Source organism: Puma concolor, chromosome D1, assembly GCF_028749965.1.
Source record: "Puma concolor isolate L17-30 chromosome D1, mPumCon1.1.hap2, whole genome shotgun sequence".
Lineage (NCBI taxonomy): Eukaryota > Metazoa > Chordata > Mammalia > Carnivora > Felidae > Puma > Puma concolor.
Window position 1 is genome coordinate 51609376 of NC_141676.1, and position 20583 is coordinate 51629958.

Sequence of the window (20583 nt, forward strand, 5' to 3'; positions counted from 1 at the left end):
GAATGCATGCGGACCAAGAAGCCTCCCCCCAAATGGAGAAATGCTGGACTTACATTGGTGACATACTCGATATCCTTCCAAAGGATGCACTCCCTGGGGAAATCAGCCAAGTCTAAGAAGTGATCCACCACCACTTGGCCGATCAAGTCATGGCGAGAGAACCTGTCAAAGTCATACACAGAGAAGTGAAGCTTCCGTGCTGCAAGGTCATTGTAGGGAACCGGAAACAAAAACACTTCATCAAACACAGGGTTTAGGGTCTTTCTGTGCACTTTAGTCTGGTGTTTTGTTTTCCGATCAGGAAGCAAATAGATCTTGACATAAGGATCTGAAGTCCCAGAGAAGTCCTTGGCGGGCAAATTGACAGCTTTGTGAATCTTCACTATGAGCTGCTCTAAGTCACAGTCATATTTCAAAATGAAATTCAGTTTCCCACAGGCTTTGCTGTTACTCCTTGTCCCATCATCAGTATCCAGTGACCTCTGCTTATATAACTCCGGTTTAATTCGGCCAATTCCAGTCAACTGTTCCTGTTTTTGAAGCTGCTGGATATTGAAGTCTGGGTTTGACAAGTTGAGCTGTCTCCGGATTGAATTATGCCTTGAGTGAGGAGGAAGAGAGAAGAAAAGTTACAACCCCAATAGCTACGGGTCTTCCAGAAACTTGTGCCTGGGCTCGAGGTAGTCAGTTATGCACTGTTAAAAGCTCAGATCCGTGGGTTTTTGTTTTTTGTTTCTTTTGGCCTAAATTCAAAAGGCTCATCAATGTGAGTAAGCTGTTCCCCAAGGCTTGAGGCTCAAAATCGAGGCTTGGTATCAGGAAACAAACCTACTGCCACGTGACCTTGGAGCTGTAAAGGTTTAATGCACTTTCTAAACTACTATGCCAATAAAGAAGCCTATTCAGTTGGTGGAATGTAAAGATTTGTAAAAACTGCTTTAAAAATAAAATTATTCACCTTTTATATATAATATCATCCTGAAATTAAAATAGTTAGCTATGTGTTGTTGCCTTAAGAAGAATGCATCTGTCTCTAAATTAGATAGAATTTCCTGTCTCTGGCTTATAACTTTATTGGTAAAGAAATTCTTACTGGTTAAAATGAAAGCATTTCACAAGAGCACAGTTCTTGCTCTTGTGAGAATGTAGGTGACAGGATGTGTCCACTTGTGCTGGACTGTGTTGGCTCTGACAGGTGCCACTGGCAACTCCATGACAGTGCTTCTGTCATACTATGTGGGTGATTAGTGATCAGGAGCAAGGGCTTTATTTCTGCAATAAACACTAACAGCATAACAATTAAAGGTAAGCTACTACAAACGTATACAGGAATTCAAAGAAGGTTGGATACTGATATTGGCAAAGTGAGTATCTGCTGACAGAATCTAGTCTTTACCCTAGAAGCTTTTTGGTTTGGGTTAGTAGTGTCCCGGAAATTCTCTATGAAACCTGCCTTATCTGTGCGAGTCCTCATAAATTGAGAGTAGTCATTACACACAAGGTTGTTTTCCATATTATTTTTGTTTGTTTTCAGCTCAGAGTCATTACACCATATTTTTCTGGTGTCTCCCAATAACCTTAATTAAAGTAGCCTCTGTCCACCAGTAGGTGAAAGGGAACAGCCAGGCTGTCTCTGAGGGACTTACAAATAGTTCGAGAGGCAGAGTAAACATTTGAGTTTGTCTTCTTTTCCTTCCTTGAGACTACTTTATGAAATAAAGATGGAAAATGGGATTAACAGACCCCCAAACATGTCTGAAATTATTCTCCCTGGTAACACAGATGTTGTTATACTAACCATTCCTCTTCATCTTCCTATGCTCAGCATACCTTCCTATGCTTCAGCAACCTATGCTCCTGGTCACTAATTAATCACCCACATGGTACAACAAGAGCACAATCACAGAACGATCACATGTACCTGTCGGAGCCAACCCAGTCCACCGCAGGCAGACACATCCCAGGCATATGCATCCCCATATGTGCAAAAACCATGTGGTCTGAAAGATTCTGTTGTCAGATTTTAATTTCTTACAAAGAAATCCACAATCTTAAGTTTTCTCTGCATCTTACGATTTTTCAAGTAGGGGGAGGGCAGTCAGGGGATGCTGCTAAACACCTAAAACCAGCTGTCTGTGCTCAGTTCAGTCACTCCCTTGTCCAGACATTGACCCTCTGCAGTGCCGGAACAGAGCTCCAGTCTCACTCTACTGGGATCTCTGGGCAGAAGGGACTGGCAGGGAACAGCACGTGTCCAGCTCTATGCAAAGGCCATAAAGGGGTGGTACCAGTTGTGGCCCCTGCTACTGATTTTTCCCTCCAGTCTAGATTCAAACAAGGGCCCTACTTGGGGCTGGTGTCAGTTCCCACTTACAACAAGCCATTCCAGGAACCGTCTAGTGATGTTGCTTAAATATTAAAAGTGCTTCCTTAAGGCCCACCTTCTTTGGACCAATGTCTGATGGGACACCAGTCCTGGGTCTACACTGGACCCAACCCTGCCACTCTGCTACCACTTTTCTCCCAACCTGGTTGCTGAGCTGACTTTCTGTGCATAACAACCTACCTTTGGGTTTTTTGAGTACTGGCCTTAGACTCATCACAGCAACATTTTGTCTTATATGTAGGACTAGGCCTGCCATGCAAATTTTAATTTTAATTTAAAATACACGACTCTGTTTAGCAATGGCACATATTCTGTTTTACTTGCACATTTTCTTAGACAGTAAATCTGAAGAGAAGTAAGCCCCATGTGCTCGGCTCTTCCTAACCACAATGGATTGCCAGGGGAGGGAGTAGACTGGGGAGGGCATCATGAAGAGATCTTACTTCAAAGACCAAACAAGATCCCAACCGCACAGGATGCCTCCATTCAAAATTCTGATATAGCTGAAGATTCCTTTTAAAAACCAAGCACAGATATGAACACTATTATCTACCCAAATGTTTTCCATCACTAGTTTCATTCCCAATACTTCTTCCTCCATTCAGGATCACACTATTAGGGAAACAGTTGAATCCAACCAGAAGGTGGTGGCTTAAAGCAGACAGCACAGACTGTAACAGGCCATGACAGTTCTCACTCCCTGGGGCTCTCTTTCAATCGCTTTCAATTTCCTTTCAGGAGAGAGTCAGGGATTACCAGAGTTGGGGGGCGGAGGGGTGGGCGGGTAGACTAAAGAAGCTCAAAGGAGTAGGAACCAGGGTAATTCACCACCTCCCTGTATAACCTCTGCAGCTCTCTTGGCTGAGACATGAGCAAGTACGGCACGGAAGCCGCCGCAGGGATGAGAAGAAAACAAAGGAGAAGAAATGGAAAATCAATATCCCATAATTTCATAGGCTATTCACATGGAGGTGGGATCGAAAGGCAAGTCCAAAGCAAGAGAAAGGAAAGATATGGAACAGAATATTGTGATCTGGCCCCTGTCACCCCAGGTGAGGTGGTTCTAAAAATGGTCAAAGGAGGTGGCCCTTGACTACAGTAGACCACAGGAATCCAGGGCAAGGGTCTGGAATTTTAATGCTACAGAGTGAGTGTGACAAGGAGAGATCTGAAGCAGACAGTCCTCTGAGTAGGTCTGGGGAGTCCTGTATTTTGGTATTCTCAGGACTTAATGTGCACAATTAAAGGAAGGAAAAGAAATGGTTTCCAAAGACTGGGGGTGCAAAGGAAAGCTGAGAGATGGGGTCCTCTGTAAATAAGTCACACTCTGACGCTGTCTTAGAGAAGCCAGCCACTGGGATTGAGACCCTCAGCTCCCCCTACCTCCCACTTTCCCTCAGTGCAGGCAGAGCACATTTTCCTGTTGTGGAGAAGTGAAAGATCGGGATGTGTTTGTCCCAGATCTGAGGTGGAAGATTGGTGGTTGAGCCTGGAGAAATCCCTATTTCAAAGATGATTAACAAAATCTGTAAAGCAGATTTCCTACAACAAACTCAAAAACACTTTAATGCCTGAAGGAATCTGAGCCTTGTGCTGAGATGCAGCCAAGGGTCAGTAGAGGCAGGGGCCCAGATATAAAAAAGCTTTTCCAGGGGCGCCTGGGTGGCTCAGTCGGTTAAGCATCCGACTTTGGCTCAGGTCATGATCTCACAGTTTGTGAGTTCAAGCCCCGTGTCTGGCTTTGTGCTGACAGCTTGGAGCCTGGCACCTGATTCGGATTCTGTGTCTCCTTCTCTCTCTGCCCCTCCCCCACTTGTGCTCTGTCTCTCTATCAAAAATAAATAAATGTAAAAAAGAAATTTTTTTTAAATAAAAAAAATTAAAAAAAAAGCTTTTCCTCCTCTCCTTTCCTCAAATTTGAGTTAGCCGGTTCCAAGGTCCCACTTTGAGTCCTCCAACAAACTCTTGGTCCCCGAACCATCACCAAAAAAGCCAACTACCTCCACTGGATTTTAAGAAAGAGGACACTACCACAATTTACCAAATACGAATGTGCAAAGCAAAGGGTCAGGCAGGGTGGAAGACACAGACAGGCAAAGCCTAGCCACTGCCTGCAAGGAGTTGGCTGGCCAGGAGAGTGATAAAATAGTCAAACACTAACACACAGCAGGTCAGAAGAGGGAAAGAACTGACCAGATGTTAGGGAGCCACAGAGACAGATAGAGAGGCCTCTGGCTTGGGAAACTGTCATGGAGGAAATGGTACTGTCACTGAGCCTGGTTACTTAACTTGGCCTCATATTATCAGCTTCCAAGCTGGTGCTGTAGACCTCAGTAGGGAAATCAAGCAAGTTTCCACCTTGGCAACCAGCTCTTCAGCAGAATTGGATCTTCAACCCTTCTGTCCCCACAGCTTTCTCCTCATATATGCCAACATCTTCTGTCTAGGCTCTGGGTGAGAGCAGACAGTCATCATTCCCACTATCCTTTGCACCTCCAAATATCCTGTGCAACTACAAACAAATTACACTCTTCTACCTGCCATCATCTCAGTGACCCCATCTTAGAGGTGAAACTTGGCCTATCCCTTCCCTGGTTCTGGGGCACCAGTGTTGACAGAGCTTCAAGGTTCAAGGAAAGGAAAGAGAGAAGCAAACTATGATTTCAGAACCACATGGGTTTCTTTACTAGGTTCAAGTCGAGACAGGGAAGTTTGGAAACGCTGGGGATGGGATTGTTTCCCTTCTTGAAAACTCCCGAGGTGACAGAGAGGAAGAGGTTGGGTTGTCCTGAGCTGTAGGCAGACACGGAAGAGGAAGTCTCAGAAGTGAACTCACTACAGGGCAGGAGGAAATGGGGGTCTTTCTCAGTGCAGGATTCAGAGGTCTCCAGGGTGAGTGATATAAGAAAGATGTAACCATCACACCTTGGCCAGTGGAGGTGTAGGGTCAAGTGCAATTGGATATTCTGATGCATGACCTGCTTCCTCCCACACCTCCCAAGTTAAACAAGTTTGAAATCTTGGTGTCATCTTCCAATGTTTTATTCCCTATTTCTAAGATGATCCTATGTCCACCAACACCTTCTCTGAAGTGGCTCACAACTCATGCCTCTGTCTGCTTTCATTGCTTCCAGGAGTTCAGACCTCATCATTAGTGACCTGAATCAGCCACTATAGCCAGTCTTCACCCTATCTCAAGCCTCTTATACAGTCTTGCCAGAATGATCTTCTAGAAAACAATTTGACTACTTTAATGTGCATAATTGGAAATAGGCTCTTCTTGCCTATTTCCCCAACTAAGCTGTGGACCTTTTAAGGTCAGGGCAATACATATATGTGTGTGTGTGTGTGTGTGTGTGTGTGTGTGTGTGTGTGTGTGTGTGTGTGTATATATATATATATATATGTCTTTTCATCTCTTTACTACCAGTATATGATATGGAACTTTTCACACTGAAGATGCTTAATACAAGTGTCTAGAATAAATAGATGAATGCCAAGGAAATAACAATTTCTAATAATTAAACCCCAGTAGAGAAAATACACATTTATATCTAGTTTGAGAACCTCATGGGAGTTGAGAGAAGTCTAAGCAACTTCCATTTTCCAAGCTGTCAGTTTATTAAAATTTGGAGAAATATCTAAGACTCATCCAAAACACTGTTGTGTTTTAAATGTTCACATCTAAAAAATGTTTTCAACACACACACACAAACATACCTTAATAGAACTGTGGTCCTCATAGAGTAATTACAACATTTAGTCTCAGCATACCACTTACTGGAGTTGTGGCCAGTGATGGGACCCGAATCTAAAGTTCAATAATTGTCGAGGTGCCTGGGTGGCTCAGTCAGTTAAGCATCCGACTTTGGCTCAGGTCATGATCTCACAATTCCTGGGTTTGAGCCCCACCTCAGTATCTGTGCTGACAGCTCAGAGCCTGGAGCCTGCTTCAGATTCTATGTCTCCCTCTCTCCCTGATCTTTCCCTGCTCTCACTCTGTCTGTCCCTCTCTCAAAAATAAATAAACACTATAAATAAATAAATAAATAAATAAATAAATAAATAAATAAAGTTCAATATTTGTCACCTTCTTTCAACTCTGTCAGTATATTTCTGTGAGTCTGTGGCTTGCTTAGTTTGGAGATAAGGCCAAAAGCCTAAGTGTAAGGCTCTGAAGTCAGGTAAGACTTGGGACAAAAGGCCTTCCACTGGCCTCATCCCATATAGGCCCTTCTTTGGTTTATACTTCTGGCCTTTTGCCATTCTTGTCAGTGGAACATGATAAAAGTGGCTGGATACTGATGAAGGTATTCTGTCAGCTATTCATGGAAAAAGTCTGCTCTAGGGGCGCCTGGGTGGCTCAGTCGGTAAAGCGTCTGACTTTGGCTCAGGTCATGATCCCACGGTTCATGAGTTTGAGCCCCACGTTGGGCTCTGTGCTGACAGCTCTGAGCCTGGAGCCTTTTTCAGATTCTGTTTCCCTCTCTCTCTGCCCCTCCCCCCCTCATGCTCTGTCTCTCTGTCTCTCTCTCAAAAATAAACATTAAAAAAAGAAAAAAGAAAAAGTCTGCTCTATGCCAGGGGCTGCACTAGGTGTTAGATATATAGGGAAAAACAGCGGCTATAGTTTTTGAGTTCACAGAACTCCTAGATTAGAGAAGGGGTACAGGCAACAAGCAAACAAATAATCATTTAGTTAGAAAGAGAGTTTGATCCTGTGAAGAAATGCAGGCAAGGCGACATATGAGAGAATGCAGAGTGGGAGGGAGTGGAGGAAAGAGTACATACTTCAGAGAGGATGGTGGGGAGGCCTTTCTGAGGAGGTGATGCTTTAGGTGGGACATTAAAGCTGCAAAGGAGATGGAGGGGAAAAAGAAAAGCACTCCAGGCTGAGGGAACAGCTTGTTCGTGAAGGCCTCAAGGCAGGAAAAGGCAGGGGATACTGAAGGCATGGAGAGAGAGGCTAGTGTAGCTGGAACATGATGAGCTTTTCCAGGTAAAGCTTCCTAGCGGGTCCTTGTCCTCTGGGGCAGTGCTGCATGGTGCTGAGGTGGGGAGCTGACAGAAGTAGACTGTGGCGATAACACACAGGTTCTAACAGGCCTGATAAAGAGATGGCAGTGTGGTAATTGAAATTTATATAAAACCAAAGTGTTATATAAGAAGTTTGAGACGACTTAATAAAACAGGTTGGACTTTCATCTTGGGATGTGAATCAGGAAATGCATTAGATGCCTTGCAAAGGCTCCTTCTATTTTGAGGACCTAGGGATTTTTATATATTTGGAATAGAGATATTTAAAATGTTCTGGTATTGAAGCATTCTGAAAACAAATCCATATTTCCAGTATTATACAAAAGGGATTTCATCTAAAATTGAAAAGAATTAACAGGGACTTTGGAGGGTTCTAATAGTAACTGAGCTAGCTAGAAACAGAATGTTAATGTGCTTGATCGTGGGAAACAACAGGAAGTCGTCCTGACTAGAAACCTTCTGAGAAGACAAAACTCATCTTTAGGGCATTCCATAGACATTGGTGTGAGCTGCACATATTCATGATCAAGAGGCCAGGAGAGGGTGAGCTTTCCAATGTCAGTGCTGTGACAGAAGCTATGCTGATGGACTGCAGGGACAGTGGGGATGCCCTTAACTGGGAGTCTAAGGCTTATGTGCTCTGGGTAAAGGAGCTGTCCTGGGACTCTGGGGACAAGTCCCCAGACAGCTGCAGGAAGGAAGCAGTAAGAAGGAAAGTGATTACAGTGAGGAAGTAGGAGCATTATAAGAAAAAAAGGAAGAAATAAGAACTAGCAGAGCAGACTGTTTAGAGCCATCTCAGCACAGTACCTTCTCCCTCCCCAAATCAGTATCGAGAACGTTACTTAAAAAGAATGTTAAAAATTTTGGAACGTGAAGGAAATTTCATTCATTTCTCTCATTTTGTCAGTAAAAATGTTTTGTGTGTGTTTACAAATAACACAATTCCTAAAGAATGAGAAGACCATATACCACTCATTATGATAAGACCATAACTAATACATATGTATTTCCCGACATAACCCATAAAACTAGGTCGGTAGTAATTTAGGTAAGAATGTTTTAAATGCACAATGATACAAATTATCAGTATTAGATCAACACAGCTGGAAAGAGTTTAGTTTTCTTACGGTAGATCAGATATTACTAAACTTGACTTTGCCCATCAGAAAGATAATTACATGACTCTCAAACTAAAATAAATCTAAATGTAAATTCATTTTATAGAAATAATTCCTTCGCTTTCTTCTTTTTTCCCCCTTCTACCCAATTTCCATAAATCAGTGGTGAAGATACTACAATTTTCATTCTTTCTTTTTTAAAGTTTTTTTTAAAGTTTATTTAATATTTTGGGGGTGGGGAGCAGAGAGAGAAAGAGTCCCAAGCAGGCTCCACTGTCACCACAGAGCCCGATGCAAGGCTCGAACTCACAAACCATGAGATCACGACCTGAGCTGAAATCAAGGGTCGGATGCTCAACCAACTGAGCCACCCAGGTACCCCTACAGGTTTTATTCTTAAATGAAATACATTTCTTGATAAGTAGAGTACTTATATATTTTCCTAGAATAAATACTGTGATAATTATAGTGATATGATTGCTATCAATTCATTAGAATCATGGCAGAGTCCTCAGATCCATAATCTAATAAAAGCACAGTACTATCACCTTGTATTGATGGGACCTAGGTCAGAAAAATTAACATTCAGAGTAAAACCGAATACAAAACAATTTCAATGGATACTCCATCTGAAAGACTCCAGTTATTGAAATAGTGAAGGGATTTTATTACGAGTCTACACCACTGCATGAACGCCATGACAGCATCAAACAGAGCTCCAGCTATATTTAAGTCATATCTAAAGAGAAATCCTAGTGATAAAATCTGAGGAGTTCTTCTAAATCAAATGGCAAACAACCATCCATTTCCTCACAGAGGAATATTTTAGGTTTAGCTCTTTGATTCAGAATTGGAAATGATGCTAAAATAGGTTTGTGGAAAAATTAAATTATAAACTGTCATATTCCATCCCACTTAATGTGAATGAACAGAGTCTCTAGGATAAACTCGATTAACATAAAAAAGGGTAAAATCTTACTTCCGTTTCTAGAGAACAAATAAAAAAGATTTTTAAAAAATGCCCCCAAACTGTGCTCGCACTCTCCAAATAACAGCACATGCTATTCCTCTGCTATTGCTCAACCAAATATTTTCATTTTAAAAAAGCTACTTCCTGTATCTCTTATCCTGAAAACTCCTGTCGAAAGTGAATTTTGATATCCGGGGATTGAGAATTGTCTGTTTAACATGAAAGGCATGTTTATGCAACATCTGAGTCCTAGAAGAGGCCAGTCACAGGGGAATGATCACGACAAAAACAACACGGAAATCAAAATGGCCGTTCACGTTTTGGAGTACTTACCAGGTGCCGCCTATGTAAAGCACAGGATGTGCACGTTATTGCTTCATTCTTAAAAGCACCTATATGTTGGTATTATCACTATTTCTCTCTCCCAGAAGAGGAAATGGAAACATATGGAGGTTAAGTAATGTGGCCAGTGTGTCATACATGTAAGTAAAGCCAGTTCACTTGACCCCAGAACCCTGGGTTTTTATCACTGCACTACATGATTTCTCTACTGCTTAAAGCGGAGCATGCAGCCCACAGAAAGAAAGTGACCCGAGGCCTGGGTACTCTAGGCCTTACAAAGGCTGAAGATGGACAAAGACCTCCAGCCACTTTGTGGACTACAAAGACAGTCTGTGTGACAGCTCGGCTAGGTCAGAGGCACAGAGAATAAGTCCAATAGCACTAGGAGGATAGTGGGAAGAGTGGTTAAGAGGTCTCAGGCTCTGGTGTTGGTTGAATCAGGGTCCAAACCCTGAATGCATACCAATCTATGATGTTTTTACTTAAACTCTTTGACTTAAGTTTCTTCTTCTGCAAAATGAAAATAACTTTTGCATCTCATGCAAAGTTGTGAACTATAATAAAACAATGCATAAAGTTCTTAGTACTTGTCATGGTTAATCTTGGCAATGTAACTATTATTATTATGGACTATTATTATTGTGGACCCTACAGAGGGAACTCAAGAGAAGTAAGGAGCCTCACTGGAGCATAGGAAGCACCACATTTTCCCATATTTGCATCTCTGAAACTGAATGGACATGTGAAATTTCGGTTACAGGATCCTTGGCTAACCAACACTACTGCTGCCAATAGAGGGGAACGAGGTGGTCCTTGCCTTGCAGTCAGAAAGGAAGGGGGCATTACTGACCGGGCCGACGAAGTTGGCTCTGTGACTTGGCGCTGTACACGGACGCCATGGGCACAGTTCTCCTGGCCCCCCGCTTGGGTCGAGAGGGGAATGTCAGGGGAGGTGTGGCTGATCTTCATGGAAGAGTCAGGGCAGGGGGTGGGAGGGTCTAGGAAGCCCTCACTGTTCTCCTGCTCATTGGTCTCTGTGTCCGTGTAGTTAAGAGGTTCCCGATTGTCGTCTTTGCTACCAGAGAGCAGGCCTCGTTCTCGCCATGGAACCCAGCAGAGTTTCCAAGACACGAAGAGAGACACGCCAAAAAGCGCGAGGCCACAGGCAGTGACCACAAGGGTCAGCAGGCTCACTGAGATATCTGCAAAGAAGCAAAGATCAAAGGTCAGTGTGATTGCTCGTCCTGCGCCCATCCATTGCACAGTGCAGGCAGAATGACCCTTTAATCCATTCATCCCTCAGGAGCTGGCTGCAGGAGATAGACCAGGGATGCTGCCGGGTCACCTGATTCTGGCGCAGGGATGGTGAGACTCAGACACAGCACAGAGAAAGTGACATGCAGGCCATGATTCAAAACAATGAACAGTGTGCTCTAGCAAGAGACGGGGTATATTCAGGGGGACTAGGAATGCCCTCCAAGTCAACTGAGACCCTACACCACAGCAATACAAATCATTGAGGCTTTGTGAGCAGGGCAGTTTCAACTGTCCTTAAAAATTATGCGATCATTTCAGAGAGCTGTATAATGAAATTTGGGAATTGTTTAAGTAACAACTTTCTAATACAAGAGAAACTAGAGTGCTTTCTTTCTCTTTTTGACATTGACTTTTTAAGGGTCTCAGCAAAATGAAGCTCAAGTCCTCTGAAGCCTCAAGAATACCCCCATCCAGTGGCCAGGTACCTAGGACCCAGTGCTGACCACCGTAGTTTGGGTTTCCCCAGTAGCAGATCCTGAGACAAGTATTCAAGGGCAGGTGGTTTATTCAGAAGGGGAAGAAAACACAGGTAGGTGAGTAAGGAAGTAATCCAGGGAAGGCAGCCAGCGAAGTGGGCTTTACCAAGCCACTTACCCAAGGGGCAAGGGGCTGGGCTATTTATAATGTCAGCTCCCTTCAGTCATGGATTGGAGGGCAGCTCTCAAGGGGCATTTCCCACCTGCAGCACGAGTGGCAAAGTAAGCTTCAGTGGCCAGAAAAATCGAACATTCAAATAAATGCAGGGGTTGGCCTTTGGAGGTGAGCGGGCATGTGCTGAAGTGGTGAGAATGAGCAAATATGGCAAGGCAACCACGGCATCTGAGGCCCGGACTGTATGGCCTCAGCTAGGGTCCGTGGCAGTGCAGTGGCTGTGCCCTTAACGCCCAGAACAAAGCCCAACTCCCTCCAGGCTTCCACTCCACGCTACAGTAGACCCAGGGAGGCTAAGGCATCAACCTGAACTCATTCCTGGGTGGCTGTAAGCCCTACTTTAAAGGACACTCCCACCTGCCCTTACTGTACTCCATCACACGCAGGAGCTCCAAGGATTCTCCCAGGCTTTGCCTTTACTGTCCATCATCAATATTTGCATTGCTTCAGCCAAAGTTTTCTGAATGTCCATTACATGCCAGGTACTGGGCTAGGTTTTGGAGAGAGTACAATGGGGAACATGAAAGGCACATTCCATACCTTCCTCATAGACTCATATTCTCGTGAAGAAGAAAATTAGGAATAAGTTAATTTTCCAATATTAATTATCCACAGCATACCGATAATCCATGACATGAGACAACTGACATTTCTGCTGAGGCATGTGAGCTCCTACTGCAGGTCACTTACCTACTGAGTCACGCTGACCACCCACCATCATTTTGCTTTTCAACATGACTCTGAAGGTACTTGATCATTCTTATGAAATGATAAAGCAGTTTCCTCATGAAAAATGGCTCTTGAGAGAATGCCAGCTGCTAGGACTGGTGATGGAGCTAATGTATCTCCTCTACGCCTCCCCATCAATCTCTGCCTTTTCAGTGAAATAATATTCTGTCTCTGCTCGACAACACTGGGGCTCCAGTTTCACATGGGTAAGTGAGCTCAAATCTGCCACCTTTCTCTCCTCAAGTCCCACTGAAAGGGGATTAGCAAACTATACAACAATGTGAAACAAGGATGACTTCCATCAATCCATCAGTGAACCAGTATAACATTGAGAGGTTTCTAGAATTGTTTTAAAGGAAAATCCAATTAGTATTGAACATTTAACACAAGCAAATGAAGGGACACTAAGGAAACAATAAAAATTAAAACTCCCAGGTGCAGAGAAACAAGGGCAAGGATGAGGACAGGGAGTAGAGTCAGTGGGGGCAGAGTAAAGGGCACCAGAAATCACACCTCATGGAGCCCCAACATGAGGTAGGAAGAGAGCGTGGTATGGCCACAGGCTCCACTGGGTTCCATCAGCTCACACAGGAGTATGGGAAATTCATCTGTGCAAACTCCTAGGATAGGTAGTAGTGCTCAGGACACAGAAAGGAGGAGACTTTATCCTCATTAATCAGGTGGCCACAGCAAACATCAACTCCCACCTAGTCCAATAAAACACAAAAACAAAACAGGCTCCATACCATAGTGAAATCCCTTAATACATTCTGTAATCCAAATGGAGGTAAAACTCCTATGTCCTGTGGCACTTTCCTAACACAGACACTGCTAGAAAACACCAGCAAAGGCTGGGGTTGGGACACACTGGGAAGCAGTAGGTTTAGGAGTGTAATGTGATAATTCTTTTGTTATTCACCAAATATTCACTCTCTCACCCCACAGTGCCCCCATACCAAGGAAAGAGCATAAATTCCAATCCCCTGATGTTGATTTTGTCCATGTGACTTGCTCTAGTCAATAAAATCCAAGGAGATATGGCCCATGCCAGCTCTGACCAGAAGACTCTTGGCTCCCACCTTCTGCCAGGAGAAGAAATCTTAAATAAAGCCCAGTCTTTCAACTTAGTTACTATCACGGGAAGACTTGTGGCACAGGCCCAAAGTCCAGAATGAGAAACAAGCTTAAACCTTATCCACAGACTGGGGAAGAGCTGCAGCTGATCCACAAATCCATGAGCAAACCCTAGTTGATGTTTTAAGTTCCTAATATTTTGAAGGAGTTTGTTACCATGGCAAAAACAGTTGACTCATACACATGACCATATAATTTATTGTCCTAAGCTGGGACACCTTTAAGAGAGAGAGGTGTGATGTTAATAATCACTTGGGACAAGAGACTTTACCCAGTACCCAGGGCAAACCAGGGAATATGGTCACTCTGGACTTAAGCTCTGAACTCATCACTTTGGTACAGCATAACCTCTCAGGGTTGAGGTGGCATAGATAACATGCTAAATAAATGAAATTAAATTAACCCACTTCTGCTAGTAACCACAGGGACCTGACCCAACACAAGAATGACCCAAGCTTGTTAGCTGACTCCCAGTTCATGCACCCAAAAAACAGCTTGCTCACCAGTCCAGTCATGGGGGATCTATGAGAGCAGATCCCATCCATCCTAGCATTGAATGCCAAGCAACTAAAAGAACACTTGGCACATTGTAGGCATTGAGTAAATGCCTGATGATGCCCACATGAACAGCTCTATGGCCACCTACTACTTTTACCGTGAATTATGGTTGTGTCCTATAAGCTCTAGAGGTGCTAGTCACATTCATAATCATTATAGATTTTTGTGCAGATAGGTATTAAAGAGAATTTCTAGTAAATGGCAGAAGTGATTTCTTCTTATTCACACAAAGGTACCATGTGGGTTAGCAATGGGCCAGGGAATGCCTTTGAGGAGAAACCAGTAGTGACCTACACAGACATACCAACCACAAAGCAAAATCATCTGGGCTTCTGTTTTTAAACAACTCAGGGCACCCTCTGGACACTTTTCTCTCTTTTTTCAGAAAGAAGTGTTAGAAAACTCCTGTTGAGTCACTAGGGCCACAGATACTACCCACCTCAGACCCATGACTTTAGGAAAGGGAGGAGAATCAGCTTAGAATCACATAACAGCCTTGCTTAGAAGAGATTTCTTAAGTTAGGTGGTAGGTACATGGCCATTTGTTTTATGATTGATCCTGAAACCATATGTATTCACTATATATACTCTTTGGCATTTATGCTATATTTCATAACAAAAACTGAAAAAAATAGTAACATCAAAAAAATAATTATTCTAAAGATAAATTTTCTGAAAAATGGGAAAGTATAATTAGTCCTTCTGTCCAAGAGCCAAGAGAATAACCAGATGGTGATTCAGGGATGAAAGGAGGCAAATGGCAACCCAGTTCTGATCCAGATCCTTGGAGGTGTTGCTGCTTGGGGGTGACTGTGCACAAAACTGCATCCAGATCTGCCACAGAGTACATTCTTCCAGGGAAGATGTGGCCTAGAAGACCCTGCAGGGATATCTGACCATCAGAACTCTCTTCTACCTGCTATTAGATGCAGCCACTGAACATGATGTAGTGTAGCAATATCCTTGATCTTGCAGACATCAGATACAAGATATCATGACATCCCTACCCCCAGAAGACATCCCAGCTGTACACCTAGAATTCTAAGGGATCCATGCAAGCCTAAATACTTGTTTTGGAATGGCAAATATTATTGTCCAATGAATGAAAGGCTTGAGCTTCCATATACTACATGCAGGCAGATGAACAGTAGTTGTCCCCCTAAACTATGAAGGGCCAGTAAGAACACATAAACTGACAACCAAAGAAAAAGAATGGGACAAATCAGCAGCTCAAAAGAGGTCAACCAAGCTGAGCCATCAGAATAAACTGGTCCTGACATTAAATAAAATAGTGATGAAAACTAAGAGGTATGGGTAAAGTAGTGATCAGAAGCAGATGGGCTTGAGATCCCAGCTGATCTAAGGAAAGAAGATTGGAGGGGTGCCTGGGTGGCTCAGTCGGTTAAGTGTCCAATTTCAGCTCAGGTCATGATCTCATGGTTCATGAGTTCGAGCCCCACATCGGGCTCTGTGCTGACAGCTCAGAGCCTGGAGCCTGCTTCAGATCCTGTTCTTCCTCTCTCTCTGCCCCTCCCCCTCTCTCTCTCTCTCTCTCTCAAAAATAAATAAATATTAAAAAAATGTTTTTTTAAAAAAAGAAAAGGATATTGTAGTCCTAGAATTCTACAGCTAGCCAGACTATCACGAGGGAAAAAGAGGCATTTTCAAACAGACGATGACTCAGAAAATACACCATTCACATACCTTCTCCTGCATAAAATCTAAGCAAATTCTCCAAACAAACAAATAAAAATGTATGTCAGAATACAGAACTCAAGAAAGGAAGGACATATTATATTAGGTGTATCTATATACTATGTATCACAAGAATTAGTGATAAAGAAAATAGCACAAATTGCATTAAGTCTAAATAATTGCTCTTTATGAGGTTATGAAGCTTAATGTAACTGTTATGAAAAAAACACTTAAAAGAACAAAGCAATGATGCTATATACATACTCAAATTTCAACAATTCCAACAAAACATGGGAGGCAGAAGAAGGAAGGAAGTAAAAACAAATTAAATGTTCTATATTGTTAGCATGTGGAGACTATTGATACTTCAACTTGATGTTGATAAAGAAATACAGGTGTAAATATGTATATAAAATATTTAAGGGGGACTTTGATTCATAACGGTACATCTGCATATTTATATTAATATCCTCCCCTTCCTGAGACTCCCATCAGGTGATAGGAAGTAAATAAAAAATAGAAACCTACAGTCATAAAGAATATAGCACAAGATAATCAACAAACTAAAAACTTTTTCTTGAAGACTGTATGTGGATAGCAAAGTGATAGAAGATGCAACCTGACCTACTGAACTCAACCTCAGGACACAGACATTTCCACTATGGTGGCAGCTAAGACTGAGATACAGAACAAAAATATGAGCATGGATTAAAAATCTTCACCAAAATATTTCCCAGTCTGTCTAGGGAGAAACCAAGGCAACTAGTGTGAGAATTAATGCCCAAGACCAAAATCCTCCATGTTTTTACAAAAAAAAATGTAACTTCTTATGTTCCCGTAAAGTAAAATCTGCCTATTAAAATATCACTCACAGATACATAGCCTCATAGTTAGCTTTTCTACTGCCTCATTATTAAATATGATTAAGCTGCAAACAATCACCAGCCATGTAAGGACATCTAGAGCAACCAGATCAATGTATAAAAGCAAAGAAAAGAGAGAGAGAGAAAGAGAAAGAGAGAGACGTTCCCAGAGAAAACAGATAAATCAGTGAGGAAACAAGAATTTTTCATTCACAGGACATTTCCGGAGGATATTTGATCCATACATAAGATAAGAGTAGACTACTGGTAAATTGAATGAAGAAGAAGACAATGTTCTTAGAAGTAAAATAATGCGATTGCTGAAACAAATAAAAAATTTAATAGTGGGCAGAGAGTTTCTGATTCAGTAGGTCTGCCTAACAAGTTCCCAAGTGCTGCTGCTGCTGCTGCTGCTGCTGCCGCCGCTGGTCTGTGATACACTTAGACAACTACTTGGCCTGTTGCTGTTGAATTTCAATGACTTAACCAACTAACACGCATAAAGTGCAGAAAGGGATGAAGAGAAGACACACCTCCTCCTGTTCTCAAGAAGCTTAGATTATGGCTAGGGAGACAAACTGCAAATTGCATATTCGGGAACCATAAGCAACAAAGTGGAGAATCTGATACCTATGGAAATTCTAAGAGGAGATGCTAAGTAGACTACTGACCACTCAGTTGGACACTCTGGAGAAAATTTAGAGATATATTAGGGAGCTGTTGCCCATGGGATCACCCTTGCCTAACTAGTGATAGGAATTGATTGAGAAGTAGTTCTGATTTTTGTCTCCTGGATGGACAATTCTTAGAATTCTTAAGGATTCTGAGAAAATTGAAGATGAACAAGAAATAGCTGCTTGTCCATGTGGTCAACTCAAAAGCTGATCCTTGCACTTATTTTCCCTTACTTCCTACTTCATCCCTCTGTTCCTCATACCTTCTCTCTGGGATCACATTCCCAATAAGCTACCTGTACACTCTCCTTTTTCTCAGTGCAATATTGTGATTTATAATAAAAATATATTTATTGGAAACAATTTAATACAGGTAAAGTCAAGGAACATCTACCTGAATGTGCACCAAAGACACAGGAAATTTAAGTGAAGGATATGAGATACAGGGTATGCATCCAGGAGGTCTAATATCTACGTTTCCTGGAAAGTAAAGACAGAAAAATGAAGGTAAAAAATACCAAAGAGATAAACTTTTAATTCCCTAAAATTGAAGGACAAATTATAGAAGTCCACTGAGCACCTACAATGAAATAACCCTATCTTAGACACATTATTGTGAAATTTCAAAACACAAAAATTAGAGGAAAATCACAAAAGCTTGAGAGACACAAGTAATATGAACATAAAAAAAAATTAGAACCATACTGGTATTAGAGTTCTCATTAAAAGCACTAGATAATAGACTAATGCCTATAAACTTCTGAAGAAATCTTATGCTTAAGTTAGATTTCTACACCCAATAATACTATCAATGCAGTATGAGGGCCAAAAATGTCAGCAAGATTACTTCCCATGCACCTATCGTAGGAAGTTACTTGAGGATGAATGTATGAGATTACAACAGGAGAGAAGAAGACATAGTCTATAGGAAAAGTTGCACTCCACTCAGAAGACCAGTAAGGTCCCTGTGTGAGAGGTGAGTGGCGGGCCCAGAGAGGAGCCAGTCCAGCCTGGAGCAGGAAGACTGGGCTCTAGGAAGGAGGTGTCCTCAGACAAAGAGGACTTGAAAACAAATACATGACATTATGGAGTATTCAGCTTCTAATGACATCACCATTTGTCTTCAAATGGTGGAAAAGAGAGAGAGAATAATTAGGAATTCCTGCAGTAAAACTGTTTGGGAAAAGGAAAAATAATCACAATATACCTTCTGGTTCTATGCTAAATAATATTTTACATTCATAATAATATAAATACCATTTATTGATTTTCAATGCTTAGAATCAAGTAATAGACAAAGTATGGAAGACGTAAGTACGGATGTAGAACTGAATGCACATGCAGCTTGGACAATTTAAACTTAATAGAAAAGATGTCAGAAATTAAGACGTAGAAAGAGAAAAGAAGCTAATAGCAAGACTGAAGGTTGCCTTCCAAAATGAGGGAAACAAGACATACCGTATAAAATGGATAGACAATCTGTACATATTGATATTTTCATGCTAATAGCATTGATTTTTACATTAAAAACCATGCAGAGATACAGCAAGCCATTTCTGTTGAGATGAAATTAGAAGGGACTTTCACTTTTTTTTTTAATGTTTACTTATTTTTGAGAGAGAGAGAGCGTGTGTGAGCAGCACAGAGCTGGATGTGGGGCTCAAACCCACGAACCGTGAGATCATGACCTGAGCTGAAGTCAGACACTCAACCGACTGAGCCACACAGGCACTCCAGCGACTTTCATTTCTATATTAATTTTTTTACAATAAACAAATATTATTGAGAAGAAAAAATTTTTTAAAGCTACTATAGTATAAAAAGTATATATGCCTTAGTACATTCTGGTGAACTTGGGTCTGTAATCCCAAAGCATTTCTGAAAACAGTCCTTATTTAATCCTCCTCCTTGGTTTATAAGGAACAAATGAATGAAAATCATGACAATCATTATAATAATGATCATCTCAGTTCCTTAGCACAGTTTTCCTTCAAAGTCAAACCTATAAAAGACATCCATCCTTTTCTACTCATCTTTGTTTTATCAGAGGACTGACAAGGGCTCCTGGGTGGCTCAGTTGGTTAAACGTCTGACTTCAGCTCAGGTCACATCTCACAGTCCATGAGTTTGAGCCCTGCATCAGGTTCTGTGCTGACAGCTCAGAGCCTGGAGCCTGCTTCGGATTTTACCTCTCCCTCTCTCCCTGCCCCTCTCCTGGCTTGTGCGTTCTCGCTCTCTCTCAAAAATAAATAAACATTAAAAAATTTAAAAATATATCAGGGGACTGACATAGGTTATCAGCTTTTTACTTTGCTAATACTGATGTTAAAAGGTAACTTATTTATTATCATGGTCACTTCATACAAGGAGAGAAAGAAAGGAAGGAAGGAAGGGAAAGAAGAGAGCAAGAAAGCAAAAGAAAGAAAGAAAGAAAGAAAGAAAGAAAGAAAGAAAGAAAGAAAGAAAGAAAGAAAGAAAGAAAGAAAGAAAGAAAGAAAGAAAGAAAGAAAGAAAGAATTTTAACACTCCAAATAAATGGCATTGCCTTAAAGCACTATATTGAACTTTATGAATAAAACCATTCCACTGTCCTTATTTCGCCTGTTTGTTTCAGATCTGTGAGAACCCTGTAAAAAGGCTACACAAGGCACCAGAGATTGGGAACCACCTAGTCTCTCACATGTCAGTCTGGCCCCATCTCTACTTCTTAACAACAAACACAGCTCAGGGCAAAACTGGGAAAGGGATGACATTTTTGATACCCACCCCAGCCTTCCTATCCTGAGCTCTCCTCTTTCAACTGTCCCCCCAACCTCATGTTGTCCCAGAGGACTGGAATTTTCAAAGAGACTACGTTGGAACCTAAAGATTCAGTGTCCGCGTCTAGTCCTCTTACCGCCAAAGGAAACTGACAAAGACAACGCAGAGGGGCCAGTTGAGGCTCAGGATGAATGAAATGTGGTATTTCCAGGGCAGTCAAAGGAAGCCAGGAATCACAATGGAGGAGGGAAGCAAAAAAGATCAGAACCAGAAAAATGGTTCTGAGCACTGGGACTGAGATGTGGTGGGGCATAAAAAAGAAGAGGAGACTCACGGTCAGAAGCTC

General features: G+C 42.0%; 1 protein-coding gene across 3 annotated transcripts in view; it reads right to left on the reverse strand.

Moving 5' to 3' along the window:
- The window catches only part of SYT9 (synaptotagmin 9), a 200019-nt gene that overhangs the window by 130605 nt on the left and 48831 nt on the right, over positions 1 to 20583 (reverse strand). For all 3 annotated transcript variants that reach the window (XR_015241031.1, XR_015241032.1, XM_086678076.1), the window contains exons 2-3: positions 10707 to 11058; positions 54 to 600 (exon numbers count right to left, since the gene is read on the reverse strand). Coding sequence is in view for 1 of the 3 variants with exons in the window: in XM_086678076.1 (XP_086534202.1) it covers positions 54 to 600; positions 10707 to 11058 (899 nt within the window). In the remaining 2 variants the exon portion in view is untranslated. The remainder of the gene's footprint in view (positions 1 to 53; positions 601 to 10706; positions 11059 to 20583) is intronic.